Source organism: Ceratotherium simum, chromosome 5 (genome assembly GCF_057802395.1).
Source record: "Ceratotherium simum simum isolate JZ-2026a chromosome 5, ASM5780239v1, whole genome shotgun sequence".
In the NCBI taxonomy this organism is placed as follows: domain Eukaryota; kingdom Metazoa; phylum Chordata; class Mammalia; order Perissodactyla; family Rhinocerotidae; genus Ceratotherium; species Ceratotherium simum.
The window spans coordinates 18,051,156-18,073,100 of record NC_141904.1 but is presented as its reverse complement, the minus strand read 5'-3'; the positions used below and the strand labels follow the sequence as shown (position 1 = coordinate 18,073,100).

At 37.1% G+C, this 21,945-nt stretch overlaps 1 protein-coding gene across 8 annotated transcripts in view; it reads left to right on the top strand.

The window, feature by feature from the left end:
* The window catches only part of CEP63 (centrosomal protein 63), a 58,867-nt gene that overhangs the window by 16,698 nt on the left and 20,224 nt on the right, over positions 1-21,945 (top strand). For 7 of the 8 annotated variants that reach the window (XM_087430538.1, XM_014789430.2, XM_014789425.2 and 4 more), the window contains 6 exons: positions 3,653-3,748; positions 4,601-4,723; positions 9,246-9,359; positions 19,151-19,384; positions 19,632-19,771; positions 20,600-20,737. In XM_087430538.1, coding sequence (XP_087286664.1) covers positions 3,653-3,748; positions 4,601-4,723; positions 9,246-9,359; positions 19,151-19,384; positions 19,632-19,771; positions 20,600-20,737 — 845 coding nt within the window. The remainder of the gene's footprint in view (positions 1-3,652; positions 3,749-4,600; positions 4,724-9,245; positions 9,360-19,150; positions 19,385-19,631; positions 19,772-20,599; positions 20,738-21,945) is intronic. The other variant, XM_087430537.1, reaches the window with a different exon arrangement.

The following is a 21,945-nucleotide window of genomic DNA, read 5'->3' as shown; positions in this document are numbered from 1 at the left end:
CAAAGTTGAAAGTAAAAGGTAAAATAAAAATATATACCAAACACTTTGAATAGAAAGATGGTATAGCTGTATTCATATTAGAGAAAGTATACTTGAAGCAGAAGCAATGAACATTACTAAAGGTGAAGAGAAACACTTGTGAGTGATAAAATATGAAATTTCAGGATATATAACCGTAGCAGACATTGTCTGTGGCCTGTACCACATCCTCTTTGCCCACTGATTTCATCTGCACTGTTGGATGCAGCTCCCTGTGCACTGCCAGCATCCCGCTGCTCTAGGCTTCTCTCTCTGGAGCCTTAGAAAGCTGCTTTGGGAATCCTGGAAGTGAGGGAGAGTCAATACTCCCGGGGCAAGTCTGAGCAGTGGAGGGACTGGAGTGGGTGGATGAGTTCTCCAACTTCCCGTCCCTTAGAGGGACAACACTGGAACGCATTCTGTCTGGTTCCTGGTGAGTTCCCAGTGGTAGTTAGCCCTGGCTGCTTACTGCAGAAATGGGCTCTCTTTATTGACTTTTTGTCTGGATGATCTATCCATTGGTGTAAGTGGGGTGCTAAGATCTCCTACTATAATTGTGTTGTTGTTAATATCTCCTTTTAGGTTTGTTAATAGTTGTTTTATGTACTTTGGTGCTCCTATGTTGGGTGCATATATATTTATAATTGATATATCTTCTTGGTGGAGTGTCCCTTTTATCATTATATATTGCCCTTCTTTGTCTCTCTTAACCTGTTTTATCTTGAAGTCTACTTTGTCTGTTATGAGTATGGCAACACCTGCTTTCTTTTGTTTGCCATTAGCTTGGAGTATTGTCTTCCATCCTTTCACTCTGAGCCTGTGCTTGTCTTTAGAGCTGAGGTGTGTTGCCTGGAGGCAGCATATCGTTGGGTCTTGCTTTTTAATCCATCCTGCCACTCTGTGTCTTTTGATTGGAGAGTTCAATCCATTTACATTTAGGGTAATTATTGATATATGAGGGCTTAATGTTGCTGTTTTGTCACTTATTTTCCAGTTCTTCTGCATTTCCTTTGTTTCTTGTCCCATGTGTTTTGGACTGCCAGTTCAGTTTGGTTGTTCTGTCTTATGACTCTTCTAGTTTTCTCTTTGTTTATCATATGTGATTTTGTTTTGATTATTTGTTTAGCAGTTACCTTGAGGTTTGTATAAAAAATCTTGTGTATGAGAGTCGATTTTCTGATGGCCTCTCATTTCCTTATACTAAGACAATTCAATCTCTTTCCTCTTCCCCTTCTGAGTCATTCTTGTTACAACTTATTCTATCTTGTGTTGTGGTGTATGTTTACAGTGATGAGGTTATATTTATTTTTGGTGATTTCCTTCCTTTGATCTTTGATTTTGTTATTTAAGTGGTTGCTAACCTATTCCGGTAAAGATCTACTATTTTTCTGATTTTTGTCTACCTATTTTTCTCCTTGCTCCAAGCTTCGTATTCCCTGTCGCTTCTTTTTTTCAGGCCTGAGGGCCTTCTTGAGTATTTCTTGTAATGGGGGTCTCGTGGCCATGAACTCCCTTAGCTTTTGTTTATCTGGGGAAGTTACTATTTCTCCATCATATTTGAAGGATACTTTTGCTGAACAGAGTATTCTTGGCTGAAAGTTTTTGTCTTTCAGTATTTTGAATATATCATTCTAGTCTCTCCTAGCCTGTAAAGTTTCTGTTGAGAAATCTGCTGACAGCCTGATGGGAGTTCCTTTGTACGTTATTTTTTGCTTTTGTCTAGCTGCCCTTAATATTGTTTCTTTGTCATTGACTTTAGCCAGCCTTACCACTGTGTGTCGTGGAGTGGGCCTTTGCCTATTGATGTATTTAGGCGACATATTGGCTTCACTTATTGGTATTTCTTGCTCCTTCCCCGTATTTGGGAAGTTCTCAGCTATTATTTCCTTGAATAGGCTCTCTATTCCTCTTCTCCTTTATCTCCTCCATTGTATTCTTCATCTCCATCAATACTGATTGGTTTTTCTTTATGATTTCAATCTCTTTTGTGAAGAAACTCCTTATCTCATTGAATTGTTTGTCTGTGTTATCTTATAGAAATGGGCCCTCTAACACATCCTTTATTGGCTTTCCTCCCTTCCCTGGGTCTCCGTCTCCATTTCCTCACTGTGCTTCCTGGGATCACCTCCAGTTACCTGTCCTGAAGTCCGTGTCTCAGGCTACGCTTTTGGGGGAATTCAAACTATGACCAAAAAAATCTAAATTTGTAAGTAATAAAATAGTCTTAAAAGAAATCTCTCCCTCTCTTTGTTCCTTTCCCTTTTCTGAATGCAAAAAGTGGCAGAACTACAAGGAGAAATAGATGAAGCTGCAATTGTAGTTGTGGATTTTAACCCACTTTTCTTAGTATCTGATGGAACAGGAGACGAACATCAGGAAGGATTTGAGCATCACGATCAATAAACTTGACCTAATTTATACATACGGAACATCCCATGAGAGAAGTGCAGAGAGCACATTCTTTTCTAGCACAAACAGAATTCTTTCCAAAATTGAACATATGCTGGGCCATAAAGTAAATCTCAACACAATTCAAAGGTTTGAAATTATAAGGGTATGTTCTTTGAACATAGTGGAAACAAGTTAGAAAAAGATACCTAAAAATTAAAAACCCTTTGATATATTTTTGTAAATGTTTTTCTCAGTTTATTTACTTTTTAATTTTAATGGGATTTTTTAAAATAAAGAAGTTGTACATTTTTACATAGTCAGAGCCATCATTTTAAAATGACTTTTTCATTAATTTTAAGCTCAGAAAGTTTCCCCCACCTAGAAGTCCAGTAAATATTCACTTAGAACTTTTTTTATCTTTTCCATTTTATTGGCTATATTTAATCATTCTTTTAGTTTGAACTTCCGAATCACTTTTTCAAGTTCCAAAAAAAAAAAAATTATACTAGAATTTTTACTTGGAATTGCATTAACTCCTTGTTCCTGCAAGGAGTTTATTTCTGTTTTTTTTAATTACTATTCTGTATTGTGATTGAAATTACTACCTCCTGTTATCCATTCTCCCTCTCTCTGCTCACTCATCAATAGATGAAATTCTAACTGATTATCGAGAGATGTAGAGAAATACTGATGAATATTGATGCAGGTGAGGGCTGGGCATGAACTAGCTGTGAGTGATACCAAACCATTGAAAAGTGGGCCAGGATAACGTCTTTCCTCCAGTTGGTAGAACTGGTTTCTGTGAAGTCGGGTAAATGGTAAAGCAGGTACAAGTGTCCTACTGTCTGACATTACTGTTCCACACTTTGATTTATAGAACTTATTCTTGAAGTCTCATAGATTTTTGTTCAATATTCTTAGTTTCCAAGTTTTTTATAACTATATCTCTTAATTTTTTTGTAAGTTTTTTTTGATAAAAAGGGTTAGGGAGAATAAATCAGACTGAGAGCAAGTTTTCATCTAAACCTAGAAATTTTAGAACAGTTGTTTGTTTTCCATTTTTTGGTAGTGTTATGGATTAGTAAATAATTAGATATTTGACTTCATGGGAACCGGGCTATTACCATATAAATTTGAGAACTTGTGTTTGCAGATAAGTATAAAAGTTATTTCCTATTTTTATGTCTTAGGGATATTGTTTCAATGCTAATAATAAGAAACACTACCACCTCTCTGCTTCTAGGTTGGAATGTTACGTCAACAAGTAGAAGAACAGGAAAAAGTCAAGCAAGAGATGGCCGTGGAGTATAAGCAGGAGTTAAAGAAACTGCATGAAGAAGTGAGGTTTTCATTCTGTGTTGTATGATTCTCTCTCTCTAACCTTTGAGAATTTTGTTAATGGGCCAGTTTCTCCCTTGTAAAGTGGGAAGTATGTATTCCATGGGAAGTATAGGGTGGAAATCTACTTCTCTGTTCTTAAATCCAGGCAAAGAATCTTGCCTAATTATATGTTTGATACTACCTAGAACAGGGATTCTCAAATGTGTTTGTCGGTTGAGAACCTGAAAAGAATAGAGCTATTTTTGTATAATACTGTGAAATAGTGATACCAAAAATTTATATTAAATATTATAAACTTTGAGTTAAATCAGTTGCTAGATTTTAAATAATGGACGATCCAAAGGTTTCAAAAGCATTTTGGGATAGAAAAGAAAAGTAAGAAAATTCTATATATTAACTCAATTTTATTCTTCAGATTGGGGAAAAAACTGCTTTTATTTTTGTTTAATTCCAAAGTACTCCTCTCCTGCTTACTGAATATCAGTGTTCCACAGGAGAATGGCTCAAGGACCTAGGCCAAGAGAAAAGAAAGAGGTTTTATTTGCTGCTTTTCTGGTGGGGGCGAGTTGTGGGGCCCTTAAGTGCAAGGTTATTATAATAAAAATTAAAGTTTTGTTTAAAATTGTTTTGCCTTTTTCTCTTTGACTCAATATATTTCTTTTCTAGTGTTTATTTTTTATATGTAGTTTTGAGTTGTTTTGTATTTTAATTTGCAAATCTAACATGCTCTCAGTCTATTTTCAATAGTACCATTTATCAGTGCTCTTGCTTTCATTATACCAGTTTGTTCCACCACATAATACCAATACAAATTCTTAAATTTTAAGTCTAGAAATAACTGTGTCTACAGTTAGGCAGACTGAAGAGAAGCTATGAAAAGCTACAGAAAAAGCATATAAGGGACTTCAGAGGAAACACCAAAAATCACAGGGAAGATCGGTCTGAAATTGAGAGGTTAACTGGAAAAATAGAGGTATGTTCATAGTAATAATTTGTTCATGGTGATTGTCAGCCTTCATGTGGGAAAATCCTGTTTCTGATAGTGCTGTTTCCTGAAACCAATTTTCTACCATCTCCAGGACTGCCGCTGAGCTATTTCAAAGGTGGGAGGATGATCCAAGTATATCCTGTCATCATCTGGCTCCCTGTGGTTGATGGTGCTGCTAGCATCAGTAGTTCTCAACAGGGCAGTACCACCCTTACAGGGCATTTGGAGTGTATGGAGATGTTGTTTCATTGTCAAAACGACTGGGAGGGAAACTGGCATTTAGGGGACAGGGACCAGGGATACTAAACATGCCTGGGACCGTTCCACACAGGAAGGGTCACTGTACCCAAAATGCCAAAATTGAGAAACATTGACCACCAGTTACTAGCAGTCCTCTGTGAGCAGTGTCCTTGTCTTATTTATCACCTAATACAGAAGGGGCTTAGTAAATGTTGCAAGTATGTGGCTTTTTTTGTATATAGTACTCTGTGTATCAGATTGTTTATTCCCAGTTCAGATTTAGATATAGTAAGCCACTTACCTCTCTCTTTGCTGACTTTGTTTTTGTTAAGACTGAGTAACTTCATGCTTATTGTATATATCGCTTCCTTAGAGGACTTAAGGGAGGTGGTGAGTCAACCCTGCCAAGAGTAGATGAAGGAGCAGCACAAGGCTGTCGGTCTTTTCCCCTTGAATCCACCACTCCCCTCCTCTGTCTATGCCGCTGGTTCTCTGGTGCACCTAAGAATCACCCAGGGTCCTCTTTAGGCTCTCAGAGATTCTGATCCAGTGGTATGGCACGGGACCTAGGAATCTGCATTTTATCCAGCCCCCCCAGCTGCTTCCGATTTGAGAAACATTGTTTAACTTACAATGTATGGTTACTTACAATTTTTCTACTCAGAGCAACCTGTCACCCACAAATGCCAATATATCATTACTACCTAGAATTGTAATTTCTGTGTTTAATATTCTTTTACATCTCAATATTTTTATACATTTGCAGAGCTTAGCATTAGGACTACACAGATACTGCTTCCCCTCCCGCCCTCTTCAGTGATACCTGGGGTTTTTCCTCATGTTCTTCTTGCTGCTCATTACCACTTCCTGACTATTCTCTTTCTACCTCAAAAACTCCATCTTTTTTTTTTTTTTTTTTTAATAATTTTATTTATTTATTTCCCCCCCAAAGCCCCAGTAGATAGTTGTATGTCACAGCTGCACATCCTTCTAGTTGCTGTATGTGGGACGCAGCCTCAGCGTGGCCGGACAAGCGGTGCGTCGGTGCGCGCCCGGGATCTGAACCCAGGCCGCCGGTAGTGGAGTGCGCGCACTTAACCGCTAAGCCACGGGGCCGGCCCAAAAACTCCATCTTTGATTTTCATGTCATCAGCTATACCACCAACCAATGTACATACAACAGAAGTAGTCATCTTCTGATTCCTGGGTTACGCCCCTGCCTCACAGCTGTCGGCTCCCAGTTCATTGTCACTCTCTTCAACGTTACTCTTATCATAATTCTTGAGGATTTCAGTATCCACAGGGATGAGCTTATAATACTCTGGTCTTTGCATTCCTTCGTGTTCTTTCCTCCATAGATATTTTGATCTCCTCCTGTCTCATCCACCTGTTCCCATTGACATTCCTTAGGTGTTGTCATTACCAATACTTGCAACCCTCTTAGAATCACATTTTTAAGCATCTCATTCTCTGACTGCCATCCCTGTCTTTTCAGCTCACTCCCTCTAGTCCTTTGACTCTCAATACTAATTTGACCCCATCCCTTCAAGTGATTGAACTCTGACATCTTGTCACTGCTCCATATCTACCTCGTGTCCTCACTTTTCAGTCCTTACCTGGCTTAAATTCCATGGTTATGTTCCTTACGTTCCCCTTCAGCTCCTGTGCCTTTCTGTTACTTCATCATGTTTGCTTGGCAAAACCGTAACTCTAGTTACATCCAACTTTCTGCCATGTTGGCAGAACATGGCTGGAGAAAAACATAATCATGTTGACTTTGCCTCATTTTGAATTTGTAGTCACTCACCTCAGATGGATCCTAATGCAAGACGGAAGCATACTATACTTCCCCTTCTCTCTTACTTCCCATAATGACTGTTTCATACTTTCTTTTTTCTAAACTTTTAATGCTTTTCCCCACATCCTCACCTTTGGGTGATGGTCTTGCTTTCTATTTCATTGAGAAAATAGAAGCAATGGGAAGAGAATTTTCACAAATTTCTAACACTGTATCTACCCACCTATTTGCTTCAGTGCCCATTTACTCTGCCTTCCTGCTGGAGGAACTGTCCATGCTCTCCCCCTTCCCTACCCGAGACACTGCTCCCGCGATTCTCCTTCTCTCTGCTGCATCCTCAGTTTTTTCCTCCCTGCTGGATATTTTCCACCAACACCCAGATTTCTCCCCTCTTAAATATCCTCTCTTGATCTCTCTCTTCCTCCTCTGGATACTACTCCATTTTTCCCCTTCATTTCATAGCTAAACTACTTTAGGCGTCGATACTTGTCTCTAATTCCTTTTCTTCCACTTTTCTTGTACCCACTCAGTAAGACTTGCCCCCTCAATCTACAGAAGCTATTTACGCGGGAGTCACCAGTGACTTCCACATTGCTAAAGCCTGTGGCCGCCCTCGTCTTTCTCATCCTGTCTGCAGCATTGGACCCAGCTGGTCTCTCCCTCCTCCTTAAAACACTTTCTTGACTTGGCTTGGAGAACAACCACACTTTCCTGGTTTTTCTCCTACCTTGTTAGCCACTCTTTCTCCATCTCTTTTGCTCCCCAACCTTTTGACGTTGGAATACCCTAGGGTCATGTCATTGGACCTCTCCTTTTTTCTACCTATGCTTATTCCCTTGGTGATATCATTCAATCTCATAGCTTTAATCACTGTGTATATGTTGATAATTCCCAAATTTATATATCTAGTCTTGACTTCTCCTCTTCATTACAGAAAATTTCCAACTGCCTGTTTCACATCTCCACTTTGATATATAAAGCTGTCTCAAACTTCATATGTCCAAAATAAAGGTCCTGATTTTCTCTTCCCCTCATCTCCCCAACACCGTTCCTGTTTCAGTCAGTGGCAGCTCCACTCTTCAGTTTGTTCAAGCCTGAAACCTTGGAGTCACCCTTGACTTCTCTTGTGTCAGCACAACAGCCAGAATGATTCTGTTGTAAGTCAAATCATATCCTCTCCTGGACAAAAAACACCTTCTAGTAGCTGCTCTTAAAAGCTGAAGTTATCCTAATGACTGCATAGTCTCGCTCCCTGTTAACTCTCTCACCTTTCTTCTGCCACTTTTCCTTTTACTCACTCCTTTCCAGCCACACCAGCTTCCTTGCTCATCCTCAAGCATACCACGATGCTTCCACATCAAGGCCTTGTACTTGCTGTTCCTTCTTCCCAGAACAGTATAACTTCATCCCCATGTCCCTAGTGTTTCCTTAAATGTTACTTAGTCTGGCCATCCCGTTTTAAAATTGCAACCCCCACGTCTGAGCACTCCATGCTCTATTTTCTCTAAAGCAGGTATTACCATCTAATGTACTGTACAATGAATGTGTTGTCTATTGCCTTCTAATTGAGTGGGGCTAGGATTTTTTTTTGTTGTATTAAATATTGTATCCCCAACACCTACAGCAGTACCTGAGAGATACAGTAGAGTGAATGAATGAGTGGCTATCAGAAAGCTGGTTAACAGTAATTACCCTGAGCTAGCATGAGACTTCTGGAATTGAGGGTCCTGGAGGACTGTGATAGCAAGACTGAGTTTCCTTTCCCTTTGATTTGCCCTGTTTTCATAAATATTGGACTCATTTTTGTGATCATGCAACTTGAAGTTACTATTGATCTATCATTAATTTTGAACTGTTTGGCTTTGAGTTACAAATATCTATTAAATTTAGTAGAGATTTCCCATGTTATTCAAATCTTTGTAGTTATTCTGTTAAGATAGTAAAAATTTGGACATCAAAGAATATTGTATTATCTGAATCTATTTGGTTCCTGAGTTTTAGATCCTGAGAAGTAAGAATTCTGCTACCAAGGGACTTTATCTGAAAATTTATTTGAATCTGTTCAATTCCTGGGTTTGGATATCAAGAATTTGGATAGTGAGGGATATCTGTAGTCATATTTTGAAATTTTAGTTATCTTAGCATCAGTTTTCTGAAAAATTACAACAACCCTTAGGTGGCAGCAAATCTGTGACAATCATCATGAACCCAGTAGTTAGCATCTGTGTTTCATACTCTTCACCATTAGGGTGTTAAATTTAGAAAGACAGACGTCCAGAGGCACAGTATGTGAGGAATTCAGGATTACTCTACAGTTGTGTCAGCTAAGTGAATAATGGGGCTCCTGCTGTGGAGAAAGGTGCGTGCATACCGGGGATGTGGGGAAAAATTAAAGTAAAAGTGACTCTGGGAAGTAGTGACAGCGAGGGGGAAGCACTTAGAAGTTAAGTACCTCAATTGCCTCTTCAGGAATTCCGTCAGAAATCACTGGACTGGGAGAAGCAGCGCTTGATTTATCAGCAACAGGTGTCTTCTCTGGAGGCACAAAGGAAGGCGCTGGCTGAACAGTCAGAGATAATTCAGGTGGGTTTAAGACGTTTTCAAATAATGAGAGACAGAGAGTAAATGAGTAAATTTGATTAAATATGAGCCAGCTTAATGCAGTACACGTGAGCTCCCTCCTGTCCCCTCAGTCCTCTTGCCCACCTGCTCCCTGCTCCTTTCTCCCTCCTTCATGCTCTCTCTCTCTGTCTGTCTCTCTCTCTCATTCACATTCACTCTCCTCATCTTGGTCTCTCCCTCCACTTCTCTCTCTCTAACCCGTTCTCTGTCTGTCTCCTTTTCCACTTCTTTCTGTCTCTGTCGTTGGGTCTCTGGCTCCCTTGTCCTGGCTGTTTCTGGCTCTTGCCTTGGCTCCACTTCTGTCTGTGGCTTGCTCCATCTCTGTGATGGCTGGGGGACCTCGGCTGGTCTGCCTGTTTGGACACAGATAAACTGAGAGATTCACACTGCATTGGTGTGCACACTCACTAAAAGCAGCACTTCGTGGCAGAAACAGAACACTAGTAGAAACGTGTTTTTAATGAAGAACTAATGGCTTCAGCAAAAACAAAAAATAGCCACCTAATTTAGGAATATCTCTTCTTAGAACATATTGTTTGTTTTTTCAATTAAAAACCAAGAACATAAAGCAAAATGAACATAGAGGAAATGAGTATTTGCAACCATCTATTATGTGCTGGTCAGTCTCGATGCTTCTTCTAGATGCATTTATCTAGAATATATAGTTATATGTTATCTGTTTAATTTCATGATAATCCGTCAATGTTGGTAGTTATCTCGGTTTTACAGAATGAGGGAACAGACCAGATAAGTTGAGAGAGGTGGAGGGAAGCTTTTTTTTTTTTTTTTTAACAATCTGCATTATTCGCTGCTTTAAGTCTCAATAAGAGTTGGCTTTTGATCATCCTGCTGAAGTATCAGCTGGCTGATAAACTACCAAGAAGGCCTTGCTCTGAGTGACTCTGCTCAGAATGGCAGGAGGGGCCCGCAGCAACCTCAGGGAGGAAAATTATTTTCTAGGCTGCAGCAAGCTATGCAGCCGGAGCGGGCCAATAAAATCCTGGTCATCTAGACCAGAGTTTTTCGACCTGAACGCTAAAGCACTGTACAAACGTAAGTAGCTGTAAGATAGTGTTATCTTCTTTTTCGTGTTGTGTGTGTGAGGAAGATCAGCCCTGAGCTAACATCCATGCTAATCCTCCTCTTTTTGCTGAGGAAGACCGGCTCTGAGCTAACATCTACTGCCAATCCTCCTCCTTTTTTTTTTTGTCCCCCAAAGCCCCAGTAGATAGTTGTATGTCATAGTTGCACATCCTTCTAGTGTTACATGTGGGACGCGGCCTCAGCATGGCCGGAGAAGCGGTGCGTTGGTACGAGCCCAGGTTCCGAACCTGGGCTGCCAGTAGCAGAGCCCGCACTTAACCGCTAAGCCACGGGGCCGGCCCGATAGTGTTATATTCTAATTGCAGCCTTCAGATTGGCAAAAAAGAAAATTGAGTCTTAATTTTCAGTTCTCAGTTATTCATCTATGAGTATGCTTATTATTGATTGCAGATCCTTTTTTCAAATTACTATTGTGATTCTCTGCATAATTAAAACCTCATTGTTAGTGAAAATGAAATTTTAATTTACCATGATTCAGCAAGTGCTAGAATAAGAAACCTTTAAAAAGCTAACATTTGTTTTCCCTACTAAAGATATTTGAATTATTCTTGAAATAATAATTTTGTTTAATCTAAAACTGCTCTGAGTTTTTAATTCAAAAAATGTTATTCATGATGTATGTCTCTTTATCCCTTAGCAAACTAAACAAAATTAAATCTTTCTGTGATTCAGTATGTAGCAGTGCTGAGTGGTCATCATTTTTTTTAAAAAAACTTTTAAATAAACTTCTGTATACCCATTACCTAGCATTAATAGTTATCATTTTGCCAGTCTTTTTTTTATTGTGGTAAAAAAACACATTAAAATGGACCATCTTAACCATTTTCAAGAGTACAGTGCAGTAATGTTAACTATATGCATATTGTTGTGTAACAGATCTCTAGAACTTTTTCAACTTGTAAAACTAAGACTCTATACCATTGAACAACTCATTTTGCCAATCGTGTTTCATCCTTCCCTACTTTTTATTTTTGGCGGGAATATTACAAAGCATAGCACAGACATTGTCTTATTTCCCAACAGATAAGGACTTTAAAAAAAAACCATAATTACAGTGTATCAGTATTATATTAGCAGAATAAATAATAACTTCTTAGTATAATTTAATATCCAATCTGTTCAAATTTCCCTAGTAGTCTGAAATAATGTCTTTTTACAGTTGGATATTCAACTGAACGGAATCCATTCAAGGTTGACACATTGCATTGTGTTGAAATGTGGGTCACCATTGAACAATAAAGGTAGAAAATCTGGGAGATTGGGTAAATGGATGTCAGCATCCACACTTCCCCTCAATTTTTAAAAATTCTTGATATAAACTTTTTTATTATATGTTTTTTAACCTCTAAAGGTGGAGTTCAGAGTAACTTCTCACTCTGTGCCATATATTTGCTTGAGTTCTTTTCTTTAGTCAGCTGTTAATATTACATAATACATGTTTATTTTAGAAAAATGAGAAAATGTAGATGAAATGAGAATTAAAATCACCCATAATTCCATAGTTGAGAAATTTACCATGGTTAACATTTTGGTGTAAATTTCTTCCAACTTTTTATATGCTTATATACAGTGTACATTGCATTCATGTACATTTGGTAGAAAAACATGGTATGTGTGTGTATGGGAAGGGAGGGATAGTTACAAACTAAATATTACCAAGAATGGCAAAATTTTGATAATTATTGAAGCTAAGTGATGAATATGTATGAGTTCATCTTATTCTCTATATTTGTTTATGTTTGAAAATTTCCATAAAACATAATTTTAAAATGTAGAGTGTTTACTATGTGATGGGCACTATGCCAAGCACTTTATAACACAGTATTTTATTTAATTTTCACAAGTTTAAAAATTTTTCTTTTTAAATATGACATGTCCACAAATGTGTAATCATAATGATTGCATAGAAGTCCAGTCTACCATTATATGTACCATAATTTATGTAACCAGTCCCTTATTGTAGAACATTTGGTTTTTTACTTTTTCACTCTTGTAAATAGTGCTTGAGAGAACATCCATAAATAAACATTTAGGAGTATATGTCCATTTATTTTCTTAGGAAATGGTCCTAGAAGTCAAATTACTGCATCACAGTAGTTGTGCATTCTTAAAGATTTTAATGTATATTGTCAAAGTACTCTCCAAAGATATATTGATACAGACTTTCGCCAGCAATATTTGAGAATGTCCATTTCCTCACACTTTCCCAATCTTGGTCACTATTATTTCTTTTTATTTCCCCTACTTTTAGGCTTGTCTTTGCCAATCTGATAGGTGAGAAAAATGATATCCAATTGTTTGTTTTAATTTGCATTTCTTTAATTATGAATGAGGTTGGGCATTTTTTCATCTGCTTATGGCCATTTCCGTTCTTCTGTAAATTGTTTGTGTCCTTTGCTCGTTTTCCTTTTAGGATATTTATATTTTACTCTTTTGAAAGAGCTCTTCATACATTAAGTATACTAACCCCTTGCTGTTTTGTTGCAATTGTGTGTATTTTCCCAGTTTACCTTAATTTTGCCTAGTAGTTTTTATGGAAATATAATTGCTTTATAAACAATTATTTAGAATTGCTTAATTCTATTAATTTTTTCTTTAGGGTTTCTATCTTTGATGTCATACTATAAAGGCTTACCTAAGCCAAGATTTCTTCTAATGCTTTATAATTTCTTTTTTATATGTTTGATCTGAATTATTTTGGTGTAAAGTATTTGATAGAGATCTAAATTTGTTTTTTTCCAAATGGTTATCCACATAATTATTGACTGTTACATTTTGAGAACTTGACAGAATGATTCTAAAATTCATATGGAAGGATAAATGAGTGGTACTAGGCAACAATTTTTAAAAGCAGAGTAAGGGGGATGTTTATTCTATCAAATATTAAAAGGTATTATGTTAAAAATTACAGTTGTTAAACAACGTGACATTATTAGATGCAGTGACAGAATGATGGTTATATAAGCACAGGAAAAGGATGGAGTTGGTCACTAAAACATTGGGTCATTTCTGTTTGAAGGGCAAGGAATCACTTGCTACTTTCTCTTTTGTCCAAATAATACAAGTGTGAAAAGGAAATATTCAGAGAAATCTTAGAGAACATTAAGGACATTTGATAAAAATTAAAATATTAAGCCAGCACAAAGTGTAAAATATTTAGCTGATAAATGGTATGCGAGAAAAGTAGAGGTTGCATTATATATGTTTTCCTTTTGAAATATTTAGATGAGCTGTAAGATATTACTCAAGTTAGTTGTAAATCCACTGTTCTATTATATATATATTTATATTTATAAGTATAAATACATATTATATTTTTAAAAGCACCAGTTTCCTATCACAACTTACGAAGAAAAGATGATGCTAACTCAAAAGTTAATCTGATGTTTTGGTGGAATTATCAGAGTTAACTGAATTGGCTCAAACCTACTGTTTAAAGTTTATGGTGACACAGTCACAAGAGAGATAAGAGAGTCTTACTGGGAGCTGTACTCTTAATGGGCTCTTTAAGCTGCTACCTCCTGGAGATGCTACAAGGCTGTGGCCTGCATTGATGCCTTCGGAGTTGACAATGATGGGGATCTTGGTAAAGACTGAAGCCTGCAGTGGCCGTAGCTTCACGCTGGGATCCTTTGGAAAATTAAAAAAACCCTTGTTGCTTCGTATCACATTGTTCTCAGTAATCTCTCTATCTAGGAAAGGCATTTCCTTGAAGCATCAGGATTACGTACCACGAAGCTAGGTACCACAAGGCCAGAGGAGGATTCGACTTCAACCCCCACCCCTGGCCTCTTGCTTGCTCTGCTCTCACACATTAGCTACCCACCCTTGGCTTTTATTTCATCTCCCTGATGTAAATTGCCTTCTTAATTATTTCTTCACTTATAACCACCTCTTCACTTTTAACCATCTGTGATTTGGGTTGTCCGTAGAATTCCACCCATTCCAGTAGAATAGTTAGAATGCTGTATGTTAGATTAATGAGAGGAAGTTCTGGTTTCTGGTTCAAAAAATTAGTAGTAGTGGTTAGTGCAAAAAGAACAAAGGTTTGAAAAATATATTAGCCTTAAAATACCTCCAATGCCAGATGTTTAAGACAGATACTCATTATTTTATAAGTAGGATATATGATTATTTGTGACTTGCTTAGTATTGGAAGAGGTATTCTTGAGATATTCTTGTGCAGCTCTGTCCAATAGAAATATAATGTGTCACATATGTAGTTTAAATTTTTCTAGCAGTCACATTAAAAAAGTAAAAAGAAACAGGTGGAATTAGTATATTTTATTTAACCCAACATATCAAAAATATTATGATGACAGCATTTACATTTTTATTTTTTTAACTGAGTCTTTGAAATCCAGTGTGTATTTTTACACTTTGAGTACATCTCAGTTTGGACTAGCCACAATTCAGATGCTCGCTAGCCACATGTGGCCAGTGACTGCCATGTTGCACAGCACAGGCCTAGTGTATGAATTCTAGTTGGTGAAAATTTAGAATTTGCACTTGGGATGATTATGTACTTTTCACTATGCTTAAAAACACTGTTTATTTTTGTGTGACTGAACTAGTGAATCAATAAAGAAGGCTATGTTCTTGATTCTTAAAGCTAAGAAGTTGGTTAGTTTTTAAGTATCAAATCTAAACTCCTTGGTTAAACTGGTGTAAGTAACTTCAACATTGAGTTTACTTTAAGATCACAAATTTGAATTGAAGAGTATTACATAGCTATTGCACTGTTAAAAAGACAATGCTAGTGTTTTGCAATTATGTGTTGCCTTTCATCCTGAGTGTCCATTGGACAGTGGTTTTAGCTGTATTCTGCCAAGCCCCAGGGCTGCTGTGCAGGTTAAGGTGGGTTGGAGAGGTTCAGCAAGCCGGGTTCCAGCCCTTTTCTCCTTCTCACTCTCACCCAGTCTCTTCAATTATTTATTCTGCACAGGATTCTGTATAAAATTTCCTCTTGGAAAAAAAAAAGTTCATATTGTACTTTAAAAGTTTGGAGACAATTGCATGCTTGGCAATTACTCTTGTGGATCTAAACCTATTTGATGTTTTTCTTTCATACTATTGTAGGAATCTGGTAAAAAAAAGTTTGAGTTTTTACACCAGAATCTTGATCTGTAATTTATACAAACAGTATTGTCTGTCTCTTTGCCTTTCTCCAGCCACCCTCTCTGTGGCTTACAGGCATTATTGACCATCTAGTTTATGTGACCACAGTATAGGATTTGGCCCTGTACTGTGTACAATAAAATCTTTAAATCTGCAGCAGATAGAGTTCCCAGAGACATTTCCACTTTAATTTCTAAAATAAAATTGTGTATCTTTACCTTTTAAAAATAGTTAGAATAAGAGTTTTACTTTTAAGATGATTTATGTCCATCTTCAGTGTGTGGATGAAGTACCTATCAGATGCTGGATTAAAACTTGTAAAAAACTAGGAAGGTGGGAGCTAAAAACTGGTATAGCTGGGATACATAGCCTAAAAATTATCTAAGTCTGCAGGAACTATATATTACAAGTCTATAAGACTGTTGTCAAATTGGTTTAGCAATCAGTAGGTACATCATTGAAAGAAACTAGTTTGAGATGCACTATATTTGGTTAAATCTTTTAGCTCAAGGAATGTCCAAAAATTGATGACAAGAACTAATCCGTCCTCCACTCCAAGCACCTTTTTCTTCAAGGAACAAACTTCCACAATTCTCTTCCTCCCACGCCCCACCCTCCCCAATTTAAACATTTTGTGGTCAGTTTGAATCATCTGAATATGTATGTGTATAATATATCTGAAAAGAATGTTAAAACAGAATAATCAACTACATGCAACATGTTTTGTGGTAGGGAGAGGGGAAAATTTGACCTGCAAATTTAAGAAGTTTAGTGATTTAAAATAAATTTTAATTTCTGAACTTTCATAAGAAATACAATAATGCATTATAGTTCCTATTTCCTATATTTTGAATGGGAGATAAATCCAGTTTTCCTGCATGATGACTCCTGGGTGCACTTAAACTTCTGAGTAAGTGGATAGAATAATGCAGCTGTCTTTTCAGTAGATGGGAGGGATCTCTTCTCCTGAGGAATCCCTTTACTTTCTCAATTCTTTTCTTATCCCTCCTTCTCAAGATATTTATTATATATATGTATTTATGACTTTATTTTTTTAGAGCGGTTTTAAGTTTACAACAAAATTGAGAGGGAGGCACAGAGATTTTCTGTGTATTCCCACACATGCACAGCCTCCCCATTATCGACATCACTCACCAGAATGGTACATTTGTTACCAAGGGTGAACCTATGTTGATGCATCATAATCACCCAAAGTCCATAGTTTACCTTAGGGTTCACTCTTGGTGTTATAGAGTCTATGGGTTTGGACAAATGTATAATGACATATATCCATCATTTATAATACCACACAGAGTATTTTCACTGCCCTAGAATTCCTCTGTCCTCTGCCTATTCATCTCCCCCCACCCCTGTCACTATAATTACTGATCTTTTTATTGTCTCTATAGTTTTGCCTTTTCTAAAATGTCTTATAGTTGGAATCATATATACTGTAGCCTTTTCACTTAGTAATATGCATTTAAAGTTCCTTCGTGTCTTTTCATGGCTTGATAGCTCATTTCTTTTTAGCACTAAATAATATGTCATTGTCTGGACATACCACAGTTTGTTTATCCACTCACCTTCTGAAGGACATCTTTGTTGCTTCCAAGTTTTGGCAGTTCTGAATAAAACTGCTGTAAACATCCATGTGCAGGTTTTTGTGTGGACATACATTTTCAGCTCCTTTGGGTAAATACCAAGAAGCGCAATTGCTGGGTCGTATGGTAAGAGTATATTAACTTTTGTAAGAGAACACCAAACTGTCTTCCAAAATGGCTGTATCATTTTGCATTCCCACCAGTAATGTGTGAGAGTTCCTGTTGCTTCACATCCTCGCCAGCATTTGGTGTGGTCATTGTTCCAGATTTTGGCCATCCTAATAGCTGTATAATTGTTGTTTTAATTTGCATTTCCGTGATGACATGGATCATCTTTTTATATGTTTATTTGCTATCCATATATCTTCTTTAGTGAGATGCCTGTTCAGGTCTTTGGCCTATTTTTTGGGAGTGGTTTGTTTTCTTATTGTTGAGTTGTAAGAGTTCTTTTTTTATGTTGTATAACAGTCCTTTATTAGGTGTGTCTTTTGCAAATATTTTCTCCCAATCTGTGGCTTGTCTTCTCATTCTCTTGACATTAAGTTTTTAATTTTAGTGAAGTTCAGCTTATCAATTATTTCTTTCAGGGATCGTGTCTTTAGTGTTATATCTAAAAAGGCAAAAGGCTTCACTATATCCAAAGTTATCTAGGTTTGCTCCTGTGTTATCTTCCAGGAGTTTTATAGTTTTGCATTTTACATTTAAGTCTATAATCTATTTTGAGTTAATTTTTTGAAAGGTGTAAGGTCTTTGAATAGATTTGTTTTTTTTTTTGCATGTGGATGTCCAGTTGTTCCAGCACCATTTGTTGAAGAGACTGTCTTTGCTCTATTTATTGCCTTTGCTCCTCTGTCAAAGATCAGTTGACTATATTTATGGGGGTCTGTTTCTGGGCTCTCTGTTCTGTTCCATTGATCTATTTGTGTATTCTTTCACCAGTACTACACTGTCTTGATTACTGTAGCTTTATAGTTAGTCTTGAAGTCAGGTAGTGTCAGTCATCCAACTTTGTTCTTCTCTTTCAATACTGCATTGGCTCTTCTGAGTTTTTTGCCTCTCTATGTAAACTTCAGAATCAGTTTGTTGATATCCATAAAATAACTTTCTGGGATTTTAATTGAGATTGTGTTGAATCCATAGATCACATTGGGAAACACTGACGTGTTGACACTATTAAGTCTTCCTATCTATGAACATTGACTATCTCCCCATTTATTTAGTTCTTCTTTGATTTCATTCATCAGAGTTTCGTAATTTTCTTTGTATAGATCTTGTACATATTTTGTTAGATTTATACTTAAGTATTTAATTTTTTTTAGGTGTTAATGTAAATGGTATTGTGTTTTTAGTTTAAATTCCAATGTGTTCATTGTTGGTATATAGGAAAGTGATAGAGTTTTTGTATACTAACCTTATATCCTGCAACCTTGCTATAATTGCTTATTAATTCCAAGAGGTTTTTTTGTTGATTCTTTGAGGTTTTCTACATAGACAATCATGTTATCTGTGAATAAAGACAGTAGACAGTTTTATGTCTACCTTCCCAATCTCTTTACCTTTTATTTCCTTTTCTTGCCTTATTGCATTAACAAGGATATCTAGTGTGATGTTAAAAAGGAGTGGTGAGAGGGGACATCCTTGCCTTGTACCTGATCTTAGTGGGAAAGCTTTGAGTTTCTCACCATTAAGTGTGATGTTAGCTATATGGTTTTTGTAGATAGTCTTTATCAAGTTGAGAAAGTTCCCGTCTATTCCTAGTTTTTATCATGAGGGTTTTTTTAAATCATGAATGGGTTATTATATATTTTTAATGAGCCAATCCTTTATATTTTTATAGAAGTAAAACTCAATTTCATTTTAGTCTTCCTTATTCATTGATTATTCTTTTACCATTTCACTTTTACCTATTGGTAATCTGTGTGTTTCTAGGCTCAGCTTGCCAATCGGAAACAGAAGTTAGAGTCTGTGGAGCTGTCCAGCCAGTCGGAAATTCAGCACCTGAGCAGTAAGCTGGAGCGGGCCAATGACACTATCTGTGCCAATGAGTTGGAAATAGAGCGCCTCACCATGAGGGTCAACGACTTGGTTGGAACTAACGTGACTGTTATGCAAGAGCAGCGGCAAAAAGAAGAAAAATTGAGAGAATCTGAAAAACTGTTAGAGGTGTGTTTTAAAATGACTATAATTGGGGAAATGTGTGTATGCGTGTTTCAAGAGAGAATAATTAACTTAGAATTAGGTTCTAAAATCTGTGGTTTCTTCTCTGCTCTGTAGCCAGTAGATCAGATATTGATAGCCTTATTAATATTGTGTCTGTTGTATAACTTAAACAGTCTGATTCTATGGCTTCCTTTTCTCATGAAATAGAAAAATTGTAGTAACATCTGACTTTTTTCTGAGTATTTTGCAGTTTCTTCAGGAAGAAAAGAGAGAATTGAAGGCAACTCTTCAGTCTCAAGAAAATTGCATCCGTGAGGAAAGAATGCAGAAGGAGAAGCTACAAGCAAAATTAAAGGCAGCTGACACTAAACACGCAGTAGAGGCCATAAGGTGTATTTAGTCTGAAATACTATTAATCTTAGCCACTTGGTGGTTTGGCATTAAGCACCAGTTTTAATATTACATATTCATAATTTTGTGTTTGATCATATTATGGGTTTTCTTTTTTAGTTTTAATTTCTGAGTTAAATTTTTATAGTGTTAAAAAAATTTGTGTTTAATTTTTTCTGCCTCCTGTTTGTGTCTGTAACCAAGACACTCTGATATTTAGAAAATTGGAAACCCCTTGGTCAATCCAACCCTTGGTGAAACTTCAAACGTGAAAGGAATAGTAGTCCGCATCTCCTGGAGGCCTCTCTGCCTTGGTAGAATAAGTCGTGATTAGTAGCTGCTTATCATCAATATCATCAACAAGCAGCTATTGAGATAGCCCTTTTAAAAAAATTCCTAAAACTGATTTTATTTCTCTATATGAATTATTGCTGTGAGATTTATAGTGGAAAGTAAAGAAAGGAGCTATGTTCCTTTGCTTGATTTAAGTCTTGTGGAGCACATTTCTGTTCTTGCCAGAACTCTCCTGTAACTTTTCAGTTTGACTCAAGCTATCAAGTGTCAAAAAGTGATTTTTGTCGTTTCGTCTTTTTCCCTTGAAAAACAGGCCAAATTCCAGTTGAGAAAGGAGTAAACTGCTGCTGACTTTTTTGAGAAGCATTATCTCTTGCCCCTTGACTCTCCCAGTGTTCCTTTTGTAAAGCAGGCGACAAAGTGAAGAGTTCCAAGGAGTTTCATTACCAAAAACAGTAGCGAAATATGAACTGGTTGTGCGTTATTTTTGTTTGCAAAGATAAAAGGCCTTTAACATCCTGTGTCCTTTCACAGGTCACTGGAGGAGTCTCAGGCAGAAAGGAGGTACCCCTCTCAAGGGCAGGGGGACTTAGACCTTGTGCTCTCCCAGCTGGATTTTACCCATACAAGTGAAGAACTTCTGCAGGCAGAGGTGACTCGTTTGGAAGGCAGGTAGATGATTATATACACTTTTTAAAAATGTTCAAGTTTAGGGCCGGCCTGGTAGCATAGTGGTTAAGTTCACATGCTTTGCTTCGGTGGCCTGGGGTTTGCGGGTTCAGATCCCTGGCTCGGACCTACACACTGCTCATTAAGCCATGCTGTGATGGTGTCCCACATACAAAAGTAGAGGAAGACTGGCACAGATGTTAGCTCAGGGCCAATCTTCCTTACCAAAAAAAATTAAAAAAATAAAAATTCAAGTTTAAAAAATGATTTTTCATCGTCATATTGATAAAGTAAACTAACATAATAGTCTTAGTGAAAAAATAAGTTTTTTTCTCTAGTATCTGCAAATGGCCCAACTTCTTATTCCATTGATAAAACAAGCAATTAAAGGAGAGCTTCCCAATCTTTCTTCCACCAAATCTACCAGTCCGCCTGCCTCTATGCATCATCTGTTAACAGTGGGTGAATTGATGGATGACATGTCTGTGCTCCTAGGACTCTACTTGTGTACTGTTTCTACAGTTTTTTTTTTCTTTTACGTCATAAAGTTCTTTCTTGCTGCTAAATCATTTCCCGTGGTATAAAATATGCTTTAGTATTTCCCGTCTTGGGAAAAAAATTAAAACTTTCCTTTAATCCTATATCCCTGTCAAGTTACTTCCATATTTCTCTGCTCTCCTTCAAAACCAAATTCTTCAAAGAAGTTGTCTGTACTGACTGTCTCTGCTTCTTTACCTCGGTGAAGCGATGTGGAACCGCTTCTATCAGGCTTTCCCCTCTACCAGCCGCCTCGCTGGAACTGCTCTGGGCCAGGTCACACAGCCCGCGTGGTACGCCTTCCTCCTGCTCTGAGTGCTGCTGCTACTTCTTGGGTGCTGACTGAACCCTGGCTCATGCTGTACCACGCCCAGCTCACTTGCGTCCTTGTCGTACTTGGGAACATCTTTTGTTTGTCATACCTCTAAACTTTTTGACTGAGAAGTTTCATATTTTGTTTAAAACATGAATCATGATTATTCGTACACTAACATTTTCTGTGTGTAAAAGATGAAATATATAAACTAATAGTCTTTAGGCAAACAAACAACAGAATAATTGTCACTTTACCCTTTAAAACTTATCTTTAAGTAATACATTTTTTGTTTTTACTTTTCTTTCTGTTTTTGGAAACCACTAAGTATTTTCTTTATATATGAAATAGACATGCATAC